This window comes from Lonchura striata, chromosome 4 (assembly GCF_046129695.1).
Source record: "Lonchura striata isolate bLonStr1 chromosome 4, bLonStr1.mat, whole genome shotgun sequence".
In the NCBI taxonomy this organism is placed as follows: domain Eukaryota; kingdom Metazoa; phylum Chordata; class Aves; order Passeriformes; family Estrildidae; genus Lonchura; species Lonchura striata.
The window spans coordinates 5,979,732-6,000,112 of NC_134606.1; the positions used below are offsets into that span (position 1 = coordinate 5,979,732).

The 20,381-nt window shown below is 41.6% G+C and overlaps 1 protein-coding gene and 1 long non-coding RNA gene across 2 annotated transcripts in view; one reads left to right on the forward strand and one right to left on the reverse strand.

The window, feature by feature from the left end:
- The window catches only part of KDM3A (lysine demethylase 3A), a 28,973-nt gene extending 26,152 nt beyond the window's left edge, over positions 1-2,821 (reverse strand). Inside the window, exons 1-2 of the mRNA XM_021535731.2 lie at positions 2,718-2,821; positions 2,138-2,326 (exon numbers count right to left, since the gene is read on the reverse strand). Coding sequence (XP_021391406.1) covers positions 2,138-2,308 — 171 coding nt within the window. The 5' untranslated portion in view covers positions 2,309-2,326; positions 2,718-2,821. The remainder of the gene's footprint in view (positions 1-2,137; positions 2,327-2,717) is intronic.
- A 2,275-nt stretch (positions 2,822-5,096) lies between these two features.
- Positions 5,097-10,523, forward strand: LOC110473278 (uncharacterized). The gene is made up of 3 exons (XR_002465856.1): positions 5,097-5,154; positions 8,630-8,673; positions 10,506-10,523. It is a non-coding gene; the product is annotated as an uncharacterized LOC110473278 (long non-coding RNA).
- Positions 10,524-20,381: the final 9,858 nt, after the last annotated feature.

Below are 20,381 nucleotides of genomic sequence, written 5' to 3' on the forward strand. Positions count from 1 at the left end.
GGTGTTTACAAGCAGGGAAAAATATACACATTCCTCCTAAAAAAGTCCACTAAAGCTAAAGTAGTGGCACAAGGACTTTCCACAAACTCTAGAACACTGGAATAAACAAGCTGTTTTTTTTTCCAGAAACATTTAAAAATGCCAATCCCAAAGAATAATTTCAGCCAATTTACTGAAAGCACAAATGCTAGTAGGATGTAAAAGTGATCAAATTATGTAATGTGAAGGTCACTTCCTGACTGCTTTTAACTGCTATTTATCCATGTACATTTTAGAAACATCTATGCAGATTTTTCAAGAGGAAACCAATTGCACAGCAAAAATATGATGGCTTCACCAATGTCTTTGGGATAGCATTACCCTAATTTCAAAGGCAACATGGGAGATCAGCAAATTATTGAGAAAGACCACAATTACAACTTGGCCTGAATATAAGAATTGGAACATCTTGGTAGAGGAATCTACTTTTGACAAAATCATTCCCTCTTCCCAAAGAACACAGCAATCCAGCTTAACTGCTACATTTAACAAACAGCAGAGAAATCTCAATTGAGTGAAACTCGGAAACGTTTCCTGGTGTTTTATCATCTCTCTCAGGGGAAAGGCAAGTGAAAACATGCACAAAACAGCATTAGCACAGCCAGGAGTCATCAAACTAATGGGTGCAGAAATGAACTTGGTAATTTTGAGGTGCACAGAAACAATTAAAGAGATAAGCAAATAACAACCAGAACCAGAATGGCTTGTTTTGTCTACTGCATCAACACTGCACACACAGGAAAACACAGTTGAGAAAAATCATTTCAACAGCAGTTGACAGTTCTTCTATACAAAATAAAAGTTGAAAGAAACACTTCTACTCTTCTACAGGAGAAATATTTAATCCCCCCTCTCAGTCCTTTATTCTTTCGGGTCGGTCATGCTTGCACAGAACTCTGAGAGGAAAGAAGCTGGGATGTGTTTTGGTACAAAGTTCTCCACACCTCCATTGCTCACTCTGCAACTTCTTTAACACTTCATCTGAAGAACACATCAAGCCAATCGCTTCTGGCAGAACCATAACCAGCTACAAAGCCCACGACAGAGTCCCTGCTTCAGCACCTGCTTCTTTTCCTTTGCGGACGAAGTCCCTAAGAGTTTTCTGCACCAAGAACCTCCTCCCCACTCCCAGCACAGCACAGGGCACAGCCCCGCGCCCAAAAATGGACAAAGCTCCACCCCTGCCGCAGAGCCGCAACAAGTTGATAACAAAGTTTACGCTTTCAAGAAAGAAACATCCAAAGTTTTGTTTTATTCGACAAGTCAGTTAATCAGAGGTCACTAAGTTCTCATTAGCAAAAAAGAGGAAAGGAGACAGTTATAATGGAAAGATGGTGCTGTTCTTGCTGTCACAGGACAGCCATCGAATTATTCTGTAGAAACAAGCACAAGATGCCGCTGCTACAATGGAGTTTTGTCCTTGGGGAGCAAGCACTCAGTCTATACTCTAGTAAGTGTCCAGACATGGCTGAATACTTCTAATGACTACAGCTGCCAAATAAAGCCCCTTAACAACCTTCACAGCCAAACCGTAAACTCAGCTTGACTCCCACACAAACTACACAGCCAACCAATTACACCACTCTTGCAATAACTATGTGTTCAAAAACCCACTCGGTAATCATTAATAAGAAGAGGCCACCATGCAAGAAGAGTCCGAGAGACCTCCAGCACCAGGCATGAATTTGGTGAGACTTTAAAACCTAAGTAGTTGTTAACGACCAGCTGCTCCAAAGAGCAGGAAAGAAAAGTCACCAATCCCAACAGCATTGGGAGAGTTTCGGTTTCAACTCTGGGGGCAAATAAACTGGCTGGGAAGACCTTAAATTACCTTTAGGAAATAAACCATAGGAACAGTGGCTGCGGTAAAAACCTGTTTTTCAAAATGCCGGCGGAAGAAAGCACATTTATAATTAGTTAACAGGTAATTTGCGGGATCAGTACAAGCACATCGGGGACTCGGGCAGGGGCGCACGTTTCCAAACGCGTCTGCTCTGCCCCCGAGAGCAGCATGGGCACACACGTGTACACACAGCCACACCAACTTCCCCGGCCACACTTCTCCATTTAGCAGGTCTCTCTGGGAGTTCCCGGTTACCTTCAGGTCTTGTTTGGATATGTCCGTGTGTGACACAGCCCGGATCCTGCCCGACTTCCAGGGCCATTCCGAGATGAGGCTGGCGTCCCACGTCCTGTCCTCCTCTTCCGACAGGCAGAGGAACCTCTTCCCTACGAGCAGCGACCAGCTCCCCTCGAGCCTCAGCACCATTTTAACTCATCGGGAGGCCTTCGGCGAGGAAAGCGACGGAAGGACGAGAGAAACACACAGGGCAGGGCAGTGAGCGCTTCCTCCTTCCTCTCCCGGCCGCCGCCCCCGCTTCTCCAAGCGGCTCCAGCCGGGCTCCCGCACACCCACAGGTCGCCCCCCGCCCACAGTCCTGTTAACCACTACTCGGCGGGGGTGGGTGGAAGGAAACACCAGGAAGGTAATTCCAGAATGGCTGCAGAGCAGCTCCTGGCTATTCTCACCCCCGCCGCCTCTTTGTTTCCTCCTCCGAGGAGTCAGAGCGCCGGGCGGCAGCCGAAGGGAGGGAGGCGACCAGGCCAAGCTCCTTCCGCCTCACCAACACCCCGGCCTGCCCACCCGGGCAGACGTCCAGCCCTGCCTCTGCCCTCACCTGCTCCCCCCCGGCCCCGCTGCCGGCGCACCCTGCAGTCACACCGGGCACGGGTCCCGCTCCCCTCCACCCCCCGGCACCGACCGCCACCGCGGCCAAGCGACACTGTCGGAGCCGCGCCGCGCACACGCCCCCTCAGCCGTGCGCGCGCCCCCGTCCCGCGACCCTATTGGCTGCGCCGCGCCAGCGGGGCGGGGCCGGCGGCGAGTCTCCCGCCGCGATTGGCCCGGAGGGGCGGGGCCCGCGCGCCTGGCCACACCCCTGAAACCGTTGCTCAGCAGATGGCGGATAAAAAAATAAAAACGATATATCCTTCCGCTTGAGCTTCGAGGAAAGGAGTCCCTCGGGCCAGCCCGCGGAGTGCCCGCGGCAGAGCCCCAAGGGAGGCAAAGCGCGCTCGGGGCCGCGGCGCCTCTCTAGCTCCCTGTTTCCGCCTCGGGAGCGCCGGGCCTCCAGCTATTGGAACTGCCTTTGGAAGCGGCGGAGGGATCGAAGCGGGGCCAGAGGACGTGATGCGGCCGCTTATACGTGCGGCTGGCGGCGTACTCAGATATAGCACAGGAGGCGGTGGCACCTGCCGGGCGGCTCTGCGCATGCGCGCGGGGCGGGCCCGGCACCTGCGGGTGCCCCCGGGGCCGCCATCTTGTCCTGCTGGGGGAGCGGGGCCGGGCGGGGCAGGGGATGGGGTGCGGGGTGAAATAAATAAAATAACAGCGCGGCCTGGTTCCTGGGCAGGGTGGCAGGCTGTGGGGGCGCTCCAGCCGTGCTCGATGGAGGTTGTGTACTTCCATCTAAAAGCAAATGGCTTCCAACAGCTCACACCTTTAACATGAGACCTGTATGTGCTTACAAGTAACAAGGCAAGGTAGCAGAATCATAGTTGGTTTGGGTTGGAAGGGTTCTAGTGCCTTGCTGCCCTCACAGGGAATAATTTTTTCCATGGAGGTGCTCCAGTTGTGCTCGATGGAGGTTGTGTAGTTACAGCTAAAAGCAAATGGCTTCCAACAGCTCATGCCTTTAACATGAGACCTGTGTGCTCTTAAAAGTAAGAAGGCAAGATGACAGAATCATAATTGGTTTGGGTTGGAAGGGTTTTCTAGTGCCTTGCCCTCACAGGGAAGAAATTTTTCCTTATATCTGTGAAAAACACATATTTTAATGATTGGCTTTTCACAAATATTACAATGAATATTATATGTGTAATGTTAGAAAGTTATGCTATATTAATTTTCTTAAGTAGTGTGTTAAATATAGTTTTAGGCACCAACATAATGTTAAAATAGAGACTATGTATGTGAGGGGAGTTTTTTTTTTAAGAATGAGATACTCGCTTTGAGAAACACCTAAATCTTCCAAAGAAAAGGAATTTATGGTTTTCTTATCAGAAGGCCTAATTTCTTTAGGCCTTGCTCAGATTCGAAGACGCCTCGGGGATTAAAGGAAGCAGTTGATATACAACAGACAGAATTCTTGTTTTAAATAGAATGTATGAATAACAATGAAGGATATATGAATGCACAACAGGCTATTGTTTTTAAGATTATTCCTTTGTTCACAAGGTATGTTTTTTGTGACTAAGTGTCCAAGAGCATCTGGACGTCCATAATTCTTTGCTTTTTATTGTCTTGTAATTGTCCTAACTCTAAGCTTTATTACTCTAATTGTATTACTATTTTTATAACCATTTTATTATTATTAAACTTTTAAAATTTTAAAAACCAAGTGATTGGCATTTTTCACAAATCTAATCTAGACCTATTGTCTTTCAGTGCAAAGCCATTCCCAATGGAGTTAAACAGAGAATATGGCACGATCTGGGTGATGGTGCTCAGCAGTGACCCAAAAAGACACACGTGCTCCTCTACTGTAAGACTTCCCACTAGAGCATGGGGAAGGAAAAGACCACAAGTGCAGAAAGTACCCAAGGCAAAGAAGCTGTTGACTCATCCAGTTTGCTAAAATCTCACGGTGCTCAGCTTGTGCTTTCTCCAGGGTTCTTTCCATCACTAGAGGTGTGTGAGCTTCAAAAACCCCCATCACACAGCACTGTGACATTCCTGCCATCTTGCAGTCTCATCTTCCATTTTCTCCAACATTTTAAATGTATTTTTAAAGCCCTCCCCACCAATTTGCTTTCACTGATCATTTGCTTACTACATTTAAACAAACACATTCATATATTAAATGACACAAAAAATTCCTCATGTGCTATGATGAGGAAATTGCTATCTATTCCACGGAAATCAAACAGTCAAATTTTTTTTACAACTGTAGTCAATCTCCAATGATTTCTATCAATGAGATGAACTTAGTAATTGCTACAATTTTCAGCAGGGAGAAACAAAAGAAATAAGAGTGAATAATAAAAAAATGATAGATCGGCAACTATGTGCACTCTGAAGAGCCACTCGTTAGCTGGCACTGAAATAAAAAACAGGTATGTTTGCTTCTCAGATTTGAATATTTACTATATAGACCAGACCTGCAAGGTGGAATTTATGATAAGATGTCGTATAAAGTAAGCTAAATGTGAAATTACCAAATTATTTGTTTCAGCAGACTTTAGGCTCGTGTAGCAGCGGCTGTACAACTGACACATAACACCATGTAGGTGTTGCATAATCTCATTATTTAAATCCCTTAGATTTTTCTGCAGAGAGAACACTTTGCCTCAAAGAGTAGATGATTAATACATGTAGGAAGAGAGATGTCAGCCTATAATGAAGCAATATTAGTCAATGTAATAGATCAAGCTGTTGGTAGCACTCCAGTTGCCTAATAGTATTTTTTTTCACATTAACATCAGAATAAAGGAAGGTTTTAAGGACAGATTTGAACAGCAACAACGTGAGTTTAGTGAATGAGCAGCTCCCACATGCAAAGAGTGGCACGGAGGCTGGTCAAAAGTATTTTAAAATGTAATGTTTTGGGTGGGTCCTGGCCTAGAAGGCTGAGAGTACAGGGTGATATAGTCCATGAATGCCCTTGAAAATGAAGTTATATAGGAAAGGAGGCTAAAAGGTGATGTGATCAAAAAGCATTTTATGTGAATGTACATAAAATAAAATGAATTGGCAGAGACCAGAAGAGAAGATGGGGAAGCAGAGCACAAGTTGACAGAAGCCTGGACAAAACTCAGTCATCCAGGTTATAAACAATTTTTCAAAGTCCTGAAAGAGTAGAGGTATTCAAATGTTGCACTGCAATACAAAATAACTCACGCACTCACTTTAGATCAGAAAGAAGAAAAAGAGTAAAAGGAAGGAACTTTATTTTTGATTTTGTAATATATAGAATTCTAAAAGTGGTAGTGGACTGGAGGATGAAATTGCCACCTCTCCAACTACACTGGTTAAACTAACAGTCTATCAATTATCTCCTACCACAAAGAAGAATATAAAACAATCATTATTTACATGAACAGCATGTGAGCACTCTAGTATAAACATGTAAACATCAGAAGGTATAGAAAACTTTTAAAAGAACTTTAAAACTTTTAAAAGAACAGGGTGACATTCAGATTCTAGGGGCTAAGTAGAAGCCACACAACTGAAGAATTTTTGCTTTTGAAACAGAGAAAGTAATTAGCTTCTTCCTTCCATTCCCTAGGATTCTTCATTTCTTGTAATTAAATAAGGACCAAATCTCTTTCTTAAATTATATTGCTTCTTTAAACAGTATAAGTTAAAGGTAAACCAGTAAAGTCTTGGGTCAAAAAGTGAAATACATAAAATTTAAAATGATTACTCTAGACATCTCTAAATTTGCCGCATCACTTAAGGACTTGCTTCTCAGTATGACCACCATACAATACAGGAAAAAAGTACTGTTGTTTTTGTTACCTGTTTTTTTATCACCACTCACAATAGTCTCCACAAAACTAATGTCTGCTAGAAATAATTTGTGTGTATTTACCCACCTTCAGTGTGTCAAGAGAAACATCAAAATGTTCATAAATAAGTTTCAGGCTAACCCTATGATAATGGCACAGGTGCAGTTGTCTCACTCTGCATTATTTACCTCTGGAAAAGTCAATGTCTGTTGAAGTACCTGCAAAACAAAGCAGTGTAGTAAAGAAGCAGAACTGATTGAACCTCAAAACAGCAGGTTTCAGCCTGTTCTGCCTGCATGAAGTCTTGAGCATAATTTTTTCCAGCTGGCCCTACCTACTGGTTGGACTGGTAATTGGTAAGCCTTTAGCTCCTATGTGAGAAAGGAGTAATCTCTGCAAACAGGTGCTCTTTAAACAGTAACTTCAGAACACAGTTCAATGAATTCTTCCTTTCAGCCACCATTAAGTAACAGAAAATTTATCTTGTGTGAGGTATCACTAGGAAAAAGAGCAGAAGAGGCTTTGAGGTTTGAATTTAATTATTTGAATTTAACAGTTTAGTTTAAATTGGAATTTAGCAATAAAACTCAATAGCCAATTTTATGCCTAAACAATTGCACATTCAGGCATTTACTCCTACCTCTCTGCATATAAAATCTGGATGTGCTATTCAAATATTTGTGTTTGAAAATTGGCCTCCCACTACCTAGAAGTATTTGATGTCACAGACACTTTACAAGAAAGGGATGTTTCAGTCAGAGGAGGGGCTTTAGATAAATGTCTAGGTAACTGTCCTGGCACTGTTTTCTCCAAAGATGTTTTCCATACAAGAGAGCAGTTGTTTTTCAGGGCTCTCCTGCATTTCCAGGTTAAACCTACCAGTGTGTGTGCAGCTACAGCAAGCAACAACCAGTGCAGGATGTTATGGAACTGGTTTTTAAAATCTCTAATGTGGTGACATTTAAGGGTCTCCACTTTCAATCAAAGGGCCTCTGAATAGGGGGCTGTACAAGCACAGAAGAGGAACATCGAGTCCTTTATATTCTAGTGATTAATGATGGAGGTGTAAGGATGTATAATTACAGTTGGAAGTCCTTATGGCCAGGCTATGAAACCACCAGCTGTGCTGACAGCATGGTGCCAATAGCACCAGGGCTGTGGACTTGATCTCTGTATGGGATATTCACTTAAGAGCTGCACCTGGTGATCCTTATGTGTCCCTTCCAACCCAGAATATTTTGTGAACTGGAAGCAGAGCTTTGGGAGATAGCCCATTTCTCATTTCTCCAGTATGTCTTGAGATGTGGTGCTAAAGAATGAGCAAAAACTACCAGAGACTTTCTTATTAGCACCAAACTGAAGTAGTTAAATGACTCCTAAAGTAAATAATATAGATCAGTCACTACTCATACCAACCTAGCTCTAGTTATAGCAGGAAAAGAGAAAAGCTCTTTACTCAGGTACAGCCTCGTTACCTCAGCACACCTCACCTGGATCAGCTTTGCAAGAGAGGCAGGACTGGTTCCAGGTCCTTTTTTCAATGATTATCTTTTTACCATAAGTTAAAATAAAATAATTCATGTCATACATTAGTTAATATTTTCTCACTGTCTAAAGCTGAAGGAAGCACATATTTTGATACAAAGTACATTTTAATTGTATGCAATTAAGTTTACTTGCTGAAGGAAAAACTAAGAGAAATGCTGACCTATTCTTTTCCACTCCCATACATATTCTGCAGTGGGAACTGTCTTTTGCTAGTGATGAGTTAGTAGGACTTCAATTTTTTATACCAACTGCAGAAACAGGAAATCTTGAGAGGACTCTTAGGATGATAAATCAGGATCAATTATTAAATTGTAATTGACTATTAATTTAACATTTAATTATTTAATTGTGTGTTCAGTATTATCTGGGGATTGGAATTAGATATTACATTTTGCAGATTAATTCTAAAGTTAAATTAGTATTTATAGATAGAGTGATGCAATAACCTTCACAAAATAACCATGAACAAGCATTATACATAAAGTGTGCTGAGTAATTCTCTGCTGGTTTTGTTTTTCCTTGACTGCTTCAGAGGAAGAAGTCCTTTTGTGGAAGAAAAAAGCTGTTTCCCTTCAGGTAATAATACATTATCAGTTAATAATTCAAAGGGTTTGGGGTATCATACTTTAATAAAAGAATGCAAATCAATATTATCTTGATGGATATATTTGAACCACATGGTAGGAACCACCACCACAGCAGGAAATGTCTTGGTGATGTACAACGGGAGATATTGAAAGGTGGGTAAAGAGATATAGTGAACTTTAAGCAACATTGTTTAATGATCTGAGGAGAGTTGCTCTTTGTTAATTAGCCCAACCTCCAGAAGCCTCACACCAAAACTGCAAACAGAACATGTTACTCATATTTTGTTACTTAATAATATCCAGGCTCTTCCGTCATTGAAACAACATAACCTGGCTTTGGCAAAGTTAGATTTCACACCATTTCCTGCCAGTGCCAGAGACATACTTTTAGCTTATTTCAAGTCCTTCCTGCTCTTTATTTTAAAGAGATCTCTTTTGTGATAGTGTGTCTTCCCTTGGGAGAAAACTTACTCCTTTCTCTTGTAGATCTAACAGATTTCAGCAGCTTGGGCTGCTGAGCAGGTGTCAGGTATCCTAGATTGGGGATAGAAATTGTTATAATTTTAAACTAAAACTAAACTACCCTCCTACATACTTTTCTAAGAACATTTGGAATAAATTCACAGTGCTGCTTTTGATTATTCAAATCCCCATCTTGGAAGTTCTCTTTCAGCCTCTGTAGTTTAATGCAGTTTTTGACAAAATAGTGAACATTTGAGAAGTAGTGATCCTCAGGTTATAAGTATGTGCAATTTGGACAAGAACTTTGTTCTTGGATATGTATTCACTTAAAAAGAGACTCGGCCTTTTGACTGGGGGAGGACACACTGGAGAGTGATCTCAGTAAGTGGTTGCACATGCATGAATCTTATTGATGGACTACAGATCCTTCCACCCCCTGTAGAGAACACCATATCTCGTGGCTCTAGTTTTTCTGTCCTGTCACTCACCTTGTCCTTCAACTGCAGCAATAAATGTATTGTGTGGTTTACCTGCTATTGCTGTAACTGATTCCAGTGGAAAAATTCAATAACTTTTCACATCAAGGGTCAACAGAGAAATAAATCGCTGATTTTTTTAAAATTTTGTATATTGTGCTGATATAAGTTAACAGAGCTAAAGTAATATATCACTGAAGCAAAAAAAAAAAATTAATAAATTGAAATATTAAGAAATATTAAGATACCAGATATTGGTGAATATAGAACTGAGAATATTTAGAAGTTGTATATTGCTAAATGTGACTCAGTTGGTACAGCACAGAACTGGGAGCCAGATCTGGAATCTAACACTATGTGTGTCATAAGGCAGATCATTTAATTCACCTCATTTCTCTGTAAATGGGGATAACAATAATCATTCTTATGAATTGTTTTGTGTTGTTCGCCTGAAAGATGATGAGTTTTATAGCTACTAATTAAACATTATTTCAATCTTCAAATTTACTTTCCCTGGTAAACTTTAATAAGTGTTTATGCTCCCTTAATGCCAGAGAGGAAAAAAAGCATGATTGTGAAGCAGCTGCTAAGAATTTCTCCCAGAAGATATTGAATTTCAATTGAGTCATCACTGAGTTTTAGTTAAAGGGGTAATGCAAGAAATAATATGTGAGAGTTGAAATTTTGATCTAAATATATTCAAAGCAAAATCAGCTGACACTCCAGTTCCCTCAAACTGGTATCCATCCCCCAGTACCCTCTGCCCAGACATTGGAAATAGGCATTGTAATTTCTCTTTAGCTTAGAGCACATGTAACAGTATTGCTTTAAAATAGTTACAGCTGTAGGTTACAGATTGTTTCTGTTGTTCTCTCTGTGTCAGCTCTCCTGCCACATGCAGAGATCTCTGCAACTCCACCCAGCCCAGGAGAAGGGGGCACTGGGCAGTTCTGGGGCCGGCTGGGCATTGGCACTGGTAATTATCTCACTCACTGTATTTGTCATTGTAAACAACTTTGTGATTTTCTACTCCTCTCTGTAAAGCTCTCTAAGTCAACTACATGTCAGTGAAACTTTAGAGTGTCTTTTCCCTGGTCTCTCTTCACAGCTGTCAGAGATTAATGGCTGCTCTCCAAACCTTGGGCTTTGATGGTAGAGGTTTGTGTCTAAAATTAAAACAGTGGTTCTAAAGCAGATTCCTAACTCCAGTGAAACTAGGAATTTCATCCACTGATTTAAGAGATCATATGTCAGCCCTGTCTTCTTTTAAGAGGAAGATTGCAATCTGTCCTGTCTCTTGTCTATTCTGAAAAGCATAAGAAGGTAAATTTGAACTTTTCCTGCTTCCCAATATCTACTGCCCTAAACAGTATAATTGCAGTTTTTTTTTCAAAAATGGAAGTGACCTTTTTCAGTTTCCGATGCAGAGGAACTTCTGCTCTGGCATATATTTCTATTGCTGCTTTTTACTCTTATTTCCTATACACAGTTTATCATATAATAAAATTTACATCTACAATTTTCTAATGAGAATATAAGAAACACAGCCAAGTTACTCCAGGCTGTCTCTGCTGCTCAACAAACTTTGACACATAAACACTGAGGAGTAGCTTAAAACCTGTACATTTACAGGTTGGGGTAACTGGAGACCGATTTGTTTCAAAAGAATGTAGGGAAATATTTGATGTGATTGAAATAATTATCAAGGCTGAAAATGATTTTATAAATGTGGTATTGGAAAAAAAAATTAGCAGATCATTGGAGGACTGGATTTTATCAGACATATATCAGGTGTTAAGCTCCCTGACTCACTCCATGAGATGATTAGCATTGTGCCTCTGGTTGCAGCAGAGGTTGGATGTATCTCACTTTGTATCACAAGTAGGTCACAATCTGCCAGAATAGAAAATATGCATTTAATGAACTTCATCCACCAGCAGGCATCTCATTGTCTAAGCCTACTCTGCAGAGAGTGAAGAGAAGCATCTCCAGAAGGAGATTAATACTAAAATAGATGTCTAGAATAAGTGGGACAAATTATCCCTCAGAGATGTCTGATCTTCCTCATTTGCAATAGAGGTCTCTAATTACTGACTGATGTTCTACCCTTTCTGCTAGAGTAAATGCTGAACTAGATGCAAACATGAAGAGGGGTGATGTCTGTGCTACTCTGGTTTACACATTGTTGCCCAAATTAGGCAGGCATTGAGGTTCTGGGGTTTTTTTTCTTTGTCAGAAGCTACTGCAATGAATGCTGGTATGGGGCACTAATGAGTTAATGAAGAGTACAGTGTATGCTCAGCTCTCACAGGTTTCCTGTGGTACAAGTGACCTTATGATCATTAGAAGAATAATGTCTATAGACAGGAATCACAGGAATTGGTTGTGGGTTTAAAGGATCTTTTAAAGAGGGAGAAAAATGAAAGTTTTGTTCTTCAAGTTCATTATTTTATCAGAGTATTTTAAAAACATATAATGTTTTTACACAAAGAATGCAAAATCATGACCCCAAGCTACAAAAAAACACATACAAATTTACAGATGGTTCAGAATATTTATATTTTACTATTCCATAGCAGTGTCTTAGACATGCTACAGTGCAAAGGAAAGTAGGCTTTTTTGCTCCCCAAATGTGTTTGTGTAAAGTCTTTCAAAGTCAGCAAAACGTAAGCAGTGAAAATGAAGCTTTAACTGACCATAGAAATGTTGCTTTTTAGGCAGCCTGTTAGCATGGGAGAACAGGATGTGCTGTGATTGTTAGGACTTTATGAGTAGGTTGTGCCAGCCTATGGCTCAAGGAATGCTGTGTTAAAGCACCTCTGGGAATAGTGCTGCTGGTTCACTGTGTGGAATCAGTGTTGTTACTTAACCTCTTTGCACTCACATATTCATCTCTGGGGTTAACAAATATTTACCCACCTTTGAAAGGTACTTTCAGTTCATCAGAAAAGTGCTGAATAAATACAGGGTAGTATTACCCTCATCAGCAGGTAATCCTGTTAATCTGACATACACTCTCTGTCCATGCTGAACATGTTCCATGCTACTTGATCATTGTAGTTAGATTAATGAAGGATAGTACAAAGATTAACTCTTAAGTAGTGGCTGCAGCTGCCCACCATGTGTGTTTACTAGACCCCAAAGCCAAGGCTTGAAATCCTCTTGCCTATAGTGAATAGAAGGAATGCACTTGACTTTTGCAGAACCAATTTTCTACCCAAAAGAACAATGTCTTCACCTAGGAGGTTGTAACCAACCTGTTGTACAGTGCTCTGATAGCTGCTGTGCTGCTGGCACCAGGGGAGACAGCTTCAGTGCTAAGACAGTGTCAGATCTCTGCACACCACACCAGTTTTACAAAGTTGTTGTAAGGGTAAAACTGTCTCATTTTTCACTGCACTGTTACTGCTACAGGTCACAGATTCATGTCTAGACTACTTTATAAAATATTATTGGAGATTAAGTCCTCCCCAGTGTAATGCAGATTCAAAGATGGCCCTGCTTTGAGCTGAAATTTGGACACAATGACCTCCATGGGCTACTTATAACTCAGTTGTTGTATAAAGTCAGGTGTAGCCTCAGCAGCAAGGAGCTTGGCATGAGCTGAAAATCATCCCCAGGGCTCTTGAGGAGATTCCTGTGTAGCTGCCTCAGAGTAAGCTCTGTGTTTCTACAGCAACACCTTTATCAGCAGCACCCTGACTGGTGTCAGGGTAGTTCTGGGAGGACTGTGTGATGTGCTGGCACACTTCCCTTGGAAGGTGTAGAGATACACCTTCACTGCTGTTGGCAGTGCTGGTCACTGGCTCTATTTCATTCATTTCAGTGGCACTTGGAGAATCTCTGGGCTCTTAGAGATCTGGAAAGTATTTTCAACAGAGGGTGGCTGGGCCAGTGTCTGAGGGAGAAGAAAGCACAGAAAACACTGCATCACCTGCATGCATTGCAATTATGAGTCTCTTACTGGAGTATGGATGGAGAACACGTGTTTGGAAATGCTTCATTTAGCAGCTTGAAAAGTTGGAACTTGCAGTTTTCTGACTGCAGACTGATATGGAAAATGGGGATTGAGCACAAATGCTATTTTGAAATGATGATGAAAATGGTGATCTTTTAAAGCAGTTTTCTATCACCTTTTTTTCTCTTTGTTAGAGTACATTGTGATATTGAAGCCTAGACTGCTAGGTCCAAATTTCCATTTTCAGGTGTAGCCTTTTCAAATGTTGTGTTAAGCAGATGTACTGGATCACTATTTGTGGAGAAAAACTATTGCTCTCTCAGTCAGGCATGCATGGCTCAGAAATGTGTTAGAATACTTTAAGCAGCTATATGAAGTGTTGGGAGCTCTCTAAATGCATTGCCCACTACACCCACTTTGACCTCTGTGAGGTGTAAGCAGGTACCAAGCCAAAGAAGCATTATCTGGTCTCATTAATAGTGGCATTAAAGTTGAGATATTGTAATGCTTTAGAAGGGAGTAAAGTCTGTAGGAATGAGGGGGCTCTATAAAAAGCCTGTAGAAGGTATAGAAGGTAACTTGAAAACTCTTATCACAATGGATGAAGTTTTCCTTTGTCTAGTTTTTTTTTTTTTTTTTTTTTTTTTCTTTGAAGCCTCTAATTGTTTAGTTAGGATCCTGGGTTTTTTTTCTGTTTCCATTTTGGAACGTAGCCTTTTTTGTCCCTGGAAGACAATTAATTTTAATGCCTACTGCCACATAATGAGAGAGAGAGAAGCAGGATGATGCTGCAAGTTTTTCATGTATCCTGACTGCAGAGAAAAAATTTAGTTATATAACTTGTCCATAAAAAGAATCCTCTTTTCCCTATCACTCTTTTTATTTTTTCCAGAAAGGAATAAAACTGAAAGTAGCTTAGTGTGGTGGAATTTCATGTTTATGAATATACAGTTTATGAGAGTTAGTGTCTTTAATATGCTCTGTGCTCTGACACTCAGCATTTCTCTTTGTAACTGAGGACAAAACAGTTACAAGGCAGTGAGTGGTTTGCATGCCTTGAGAGGAGCAGAACAAGACACACATGGGGGATGCAGGTGGATTCTGGTGTATGGGAGGAAGAGAAAAATCCTGGCAGAAGTCTGAGAAAACCCCTGGAGAAATGAGTGCATTCACAGCGAGATTGCTGCTCACCTGCAAGTACCTCTGAGCAGCTCCTATGGGAAGCATCTTTGCCAGCTGTGCCAGGGCAGCTCATTTTCATCTGCCTCCCTCGGGGCTCTATGCAGAATTGAAACCATATCCTGGTTTGTGCTGGGATTTAAACTGATCTGGAAGGTCAACAGCAGCCTTTTAGTAAAACTTATAATTAAGTAGGATTTATACAGTTATTAAAACATGTTTTTATGCTGCCATACTAGCCTAGTAATTGCTTGGGTGATTTCATCTATGTACAGGATTTCATCTATGTACAGGCTAAACAGAATAGTGCCTGTGATACCAAAGTAGTTGGTTGAAGGTAATTCAGCAAGGGATGGTGAAGAAGCCCACTTGTTTTCCTCTCTTATTGCCTTCAGTTCTTTTATTACATCAGTCTGTGAAGACAGTTTCTAGAAACTGCTAAGACCAGTCTGCAGCATTCTCCTGACATAGTTAGGGCTATGGATAGCCTCCTGCACATTCCTTCTCTGTTTCTTTTGAAGGAAACCTCTGTTCTGGTCATCAGAGGGGCCCCTTTTGTTATTTACAGCTTCTTGTTATCATTTGCATTCCTGTTTGCATGGTGTGGCGCCTCAGTGAAACCTCAAGGCCGTGCACTGACCCTATTTCAATATCTCTCTTGAGTAAACGTCATATTCACACTAACACTTAATTGCCTGCCTCCTTTCTCTCTGTGTCTCCTTTAAGGTCAAGAACATGGTCAAGTCATCCTTCAGCACATTCACTATTGTTATTGTTGTTAAACACTGTGCAGTAATAAAATTCAGAACAATCCATCCTTCCAAAGCAAGAATGTAAGGACTGACCCACTGGATCAAACCAAAGCCATGTACATCTCAGTATCTCCTTCCTGGAGGTAGCTGATAATAAGGGCCTAGAGACACAAATTTGAAGAGAAATTTGAGCAAATCTGAAGAGAAACTTTCCCTAGTCTTGACTCAGTGTGCATCATCCATAGAAGCTTGCCATGACTATTACATGTCCTGTTTTAAAGCTAAGATAGACTTGATCTTCACACTGGTTTCAAGTTTTGACAGTATGCCTTATTACTCAAAGTCACTATTGAAAGATTTTTGGGTTGGTTTGTGTTGTTGGTGTTTGGGGTGGGTTTTTTGCTTATATGTGTGTGGGGAGGGGGGGTTATTGAACTGCTTCCATTCTTTTTACATTTCAGTTGTACACTGTCCACAGCAGGGTGTTTAGGAGGTAAACAGTGACAGGTAGCAGCTAACAAGGAGCAAGGGATCTAACCCGAGTGTCAGAAATACTGTAATAACTATGGTAATTTATTAATGCCTTTATTGACTTTTAAGATTGAAAAAGTAATTCCCAGTCTAAAATACCCTTTCATCAATTTATAAAATGCTGTAAATCAAGCAGTTCTTTGTTCCTTATGTGTCCCTTTTATCTCAGGATATTCTATGATTCTAGGATTCTGTATAATGGAAAACATGCTGAACTAGGATAATTTTTCATGGAGCTGGAGGGTCTGCAGATACCTCAGAACCACTAATGAGTTAATATAAAACACATGGGTTTATTCCAAGGCAAAGGAAGCATCTTGTAGCATGTAAGTTACATGTAGCAGGACACAGTTACAGAAGAGGATATGGAAAGCAAAGAACAGACTTCTCAGACTTTTGATGCACAACCTGAGGTATTCAGAGCTTAATATCTGAGATACTGAGTATCAGTGGCTAAGCTCTGGGCTGCAGAGTTTTGTATTTGGATAACTGGGGCTAAGCCCTCCCATTTTGTTTACCTAAAGCCAAATGATACATTCAGACATGCTTCTCTCCATGTTTTCCCCAAGCTCTGGTAGTGAGTCACTGAAATCAAGAGTGTTTCTCAGAAATTGCAGTTCCCAGTGCAAATGCCAGACCACAGCACTTTTGAGACAAAATAAGCATTTCTTAATCTCTCTTTGCTAATGACCATAGCTCTGAAGCAGTTAATTCAATAATAAAGATGAAAATAGCAGCCAGGAAATGTTGAATGTCTCCCCATGCTGTAACAATTCTCCCGCGTGGGTAGGATTAACCTTTTCCTGTCTACTCCATATTTGTTAGTAAAGCTGTCATTTCAGAAATGGGTTTTTTTCATTACTGTGTTCAGGAGATGCATTCTTCTTGGATTTTCACTCTAATTGTCCATGTTACACACATTAAGTTTTCATTTATTTGTTTCTTTTGTTTTGCTTCCCAAATAGAAGTCAAGAGATAAATGCAAGGAATCATCTATTCTATTCCAGTGGGTGGAACACCAAACATTTCTTTCAAGAGTCTGAATATATTTATCTATATATGTGAGTGTGTGTGTCTTCCTTCATTTTCTTTCAAGAGGCTGAATATATTTATCTGTTTGTGTGTGTGTGCATTCCTTGATGGGATACAGACAATTTATTCCTGATCAAACTTTCTTCTCCTGATCCTTTTTAGGTGCTGTAACAACACTTCATGATATATGTGTGCACTATGGTTATGTGTATTTTGTTTATTTTATATTAATTTTTGGTTTTGCCACATGAACTTCAGCACCCAACTATCACAGGTTTTCTGTCTGATACTTTTCTCTATTCCTGGGTACATTTCTTGGCTGGGTTGTCTGCACTTCAGCTGTTCTTAAATGCCTCAGTGTAGGTTTGATTCATTGGAGGACATAAGAGTTGCCTGCACTTGCTGCTTCCTGACCTTTTCTGGATTTGGTAACAGAGTGCTCTGTGCATGTATGTCAGTGACGCTTTTGTTCTAAGCAGCCCTGGCTTGGCAGTTGTTGTTCAGCTGTGAGGCAGAGATCCCCTTTCCCTGGAGCAGAGAGGAATGACTCTGATTATAGTAGAGCTGTTGAGGGGTCTGACTTTTCCGTGGCTGTGAACTTCTCGGAAAAAGTAGTTGCTAGGAGAAGACTACATAGTATTTACAGCAAGGGTGGTGGCTCTGCCTTCAGTAACAGAGCTGATTTATTTTAGAATTTGAGAAACAGAAATCAGACCATCTAATGGTGCAATCTTTGTAGGGTTTTCCACTGCCAAATCTTCTAGTGCTTAAGCAGCTTCAAAATGTTCCAGGAGCATTGGATGGCATTTCTGCTGAGCTGGCTGTATAAATTAATTCATATCTGTTCCTACGCTTTAACTCTTCTTCTGTTTTTTTGGGAGTCTTCTTAAACAAGAAGACTCGGTTTGGTTTGGTTTTTTATAGACTGGATGAGGTAGTTTAACAGCAAAGTGAAGACTCTCTTGAAGCAAAGCCTCTTTCTAGGATGCTTGGGATGTCACATGCAGAGCTCATAGGTACAGAACTGTGTGACTTGTCCTAAGACACAGCCCATGAGGAGTAGGTAGGGGGCATTGTCACCCTTCCGCTGGTGACTCAGTGGAGCTGGATTTCTCTCCTTCACCCTCTGTTTACCAAACAGATGTTTCAGTAAAGCTCTCTGCATTCACAGTCAAGCTCCTTAGGTTTGCCATCACCAGACTACCTTGTTATCTGTGTACATTTGGGGCTTAAGATCAGTCCTCAGGTAGTGATTGTGCCAGCTGTGTACAAAGCAGCAGCACAAGAAGGGTCCATGTCCTGCTTACCCCTGCCAAAGATTGCTTCCAGCCAGAAAAAAAAATTCCTCTAACCTTTTTGAGGTTTGCTGCCCAGAAAAGAGCAGTGGGGTCAGCAGCAATGGCAACTGGCAGGAGTTGCAGTGAACATGGTGAGATGGAAGAGGCTGGAAGGAGGCAAGAGTGAAAGAAGTTGATCAGTAGTTAACTCATGTAAGCATGAGTTAACTATTAAGAGTAAACAAATATTAATCACAAGCCTAAGAAGCAGGATGCGCCTTAGTCTTGTCAAGATAAGCAGAATTCACCTTACCAAGATAAGAGAAACAAAACCTACTGTCAGCAGAAAATGCTGAGCCAGCCAGCAAAGGACTGCCCATGCTTCAGAAAGAAAGGTGAAAAGGGCAGAGGGAGGAAGACTGCCGGCCTTCATTGGAACTTGGAGCCTTCCTCAGTTCGACCACCAGAGTACACTGTGCTTGTGTGTCACATATGCTAATGCTGTTAATGATTTCTGAAAAGTAATTTGTATAACCACTCCTATCCCAAGGAATGTAATGAATATGCATGAATTTAACCATAAATTGTGCTGTGTGAAAGTGCTGGATGTACTTGCTGGGAGGAGCGATCCCCCAAATACCCACCTCACTGAGTTAGTCTCTGAGTTGACTCTTAGCTCAATGTTGGAGCAAATCAAGAGGACACGAGGCTGAGTTATGATTTGAGCACTAAAACATTTTGCTGCAGCTCTGGGTGTTGTCCTCTGTATTATCTGTCTTTATGATCCAGTATCTTCTCTTGTTGATCCAGGAAATATGCAGCAAGTACTAAGTGGCAAGTTTTATGTACTTTGGTGATAACACAAATATTCTTGCAGAGAGATCTGTGCCTTGTACTTGATAATATCCCATCATTAACTGTAACAATGTTGTGGATTGTCTGCCAACATGCAGTCTAAAAGCTCTCACTAAATAATCCTGACATAGTAAAAATCTCGGATAACAGATTTCCAAGTACTTATTTGGCTACAATATACAAGCAAGACAGCCACAGGATGATTCACTGCTTTAAGAATTCGGGCTGGATGACCTAATGGCTTCTTTTGGAGAGAAGGCAGTTCTCACTTAGAGCAAGCATGCCTGGAGAAGACAGCTAATTTACACTCGCTTACTGCAGCTCACCTCCCAGCCCTGCCTTTGTGGTGTTGTACAGCGGTCAGCGCTGGCTGGAGCGCTGCTGCTGCTCTGGGCGCTTACAGTCCCTGAGGACAGAGCTGCGCTGGCCCCATGCTGCCGCTGCGGCTCGCAATTGGGAATTGCCGGAATTGGGACGCTGGGAGCAGAAGCGCTGCCGCAGCCCTACAGGGCCCAGCGCGGGGTGGAAGTTCCCTCTGCTGGAGGAACAAACCCACTGCGGCCAGCGGAGCGCGGCGGCCGTGAGCATCCTCCCCGAAACCTGATTTCTACAGGTGCTGCACGTTAATAACTTTAATTACGTGTCTCTCTGTGCCTGCAGCTTTACCCGAAGGCAATGAGTTGTTGGTCTGATTGTCCCTCAACGTATTGGTTTTCTGGGGATCAGATCCAGAGAGCCAACATTAAAAAAAAAAGGTGATCCTATTATAGAGGACTTTTGATCTAAGCAGAAGAAAGGTGAGGTGTAACGCCAGGCTGGATGGGGCTCTGAGCAATCTAGTCTTGTGGGAGGTGTTCTTTCCCATGGCAGGGAGTTGGAATGAGATGACTTTTAAGTTCTCTTTCAACCAAACCATTCTATGATAAGGGCTGGATACTGTGGACAGGGCCGTGAGGATGTCTGTGGTAGCCTGGGACTAGACAAGTCTGTGATCAGCTCCTAGAATTGCTGTTATAAATGAAAGCTCCAATTTATTAATTAAAGAAGATCTATTAAATGGTCAAAATATAAATTTAGAGAATAACAACGAAAAGCCACTATCAAAAAAGAGGTCAGTGCCGAGCCCAGGTATTGGTGCTGGGTGAGACACAGGTTTGACCACTGCAGCAGAGGGT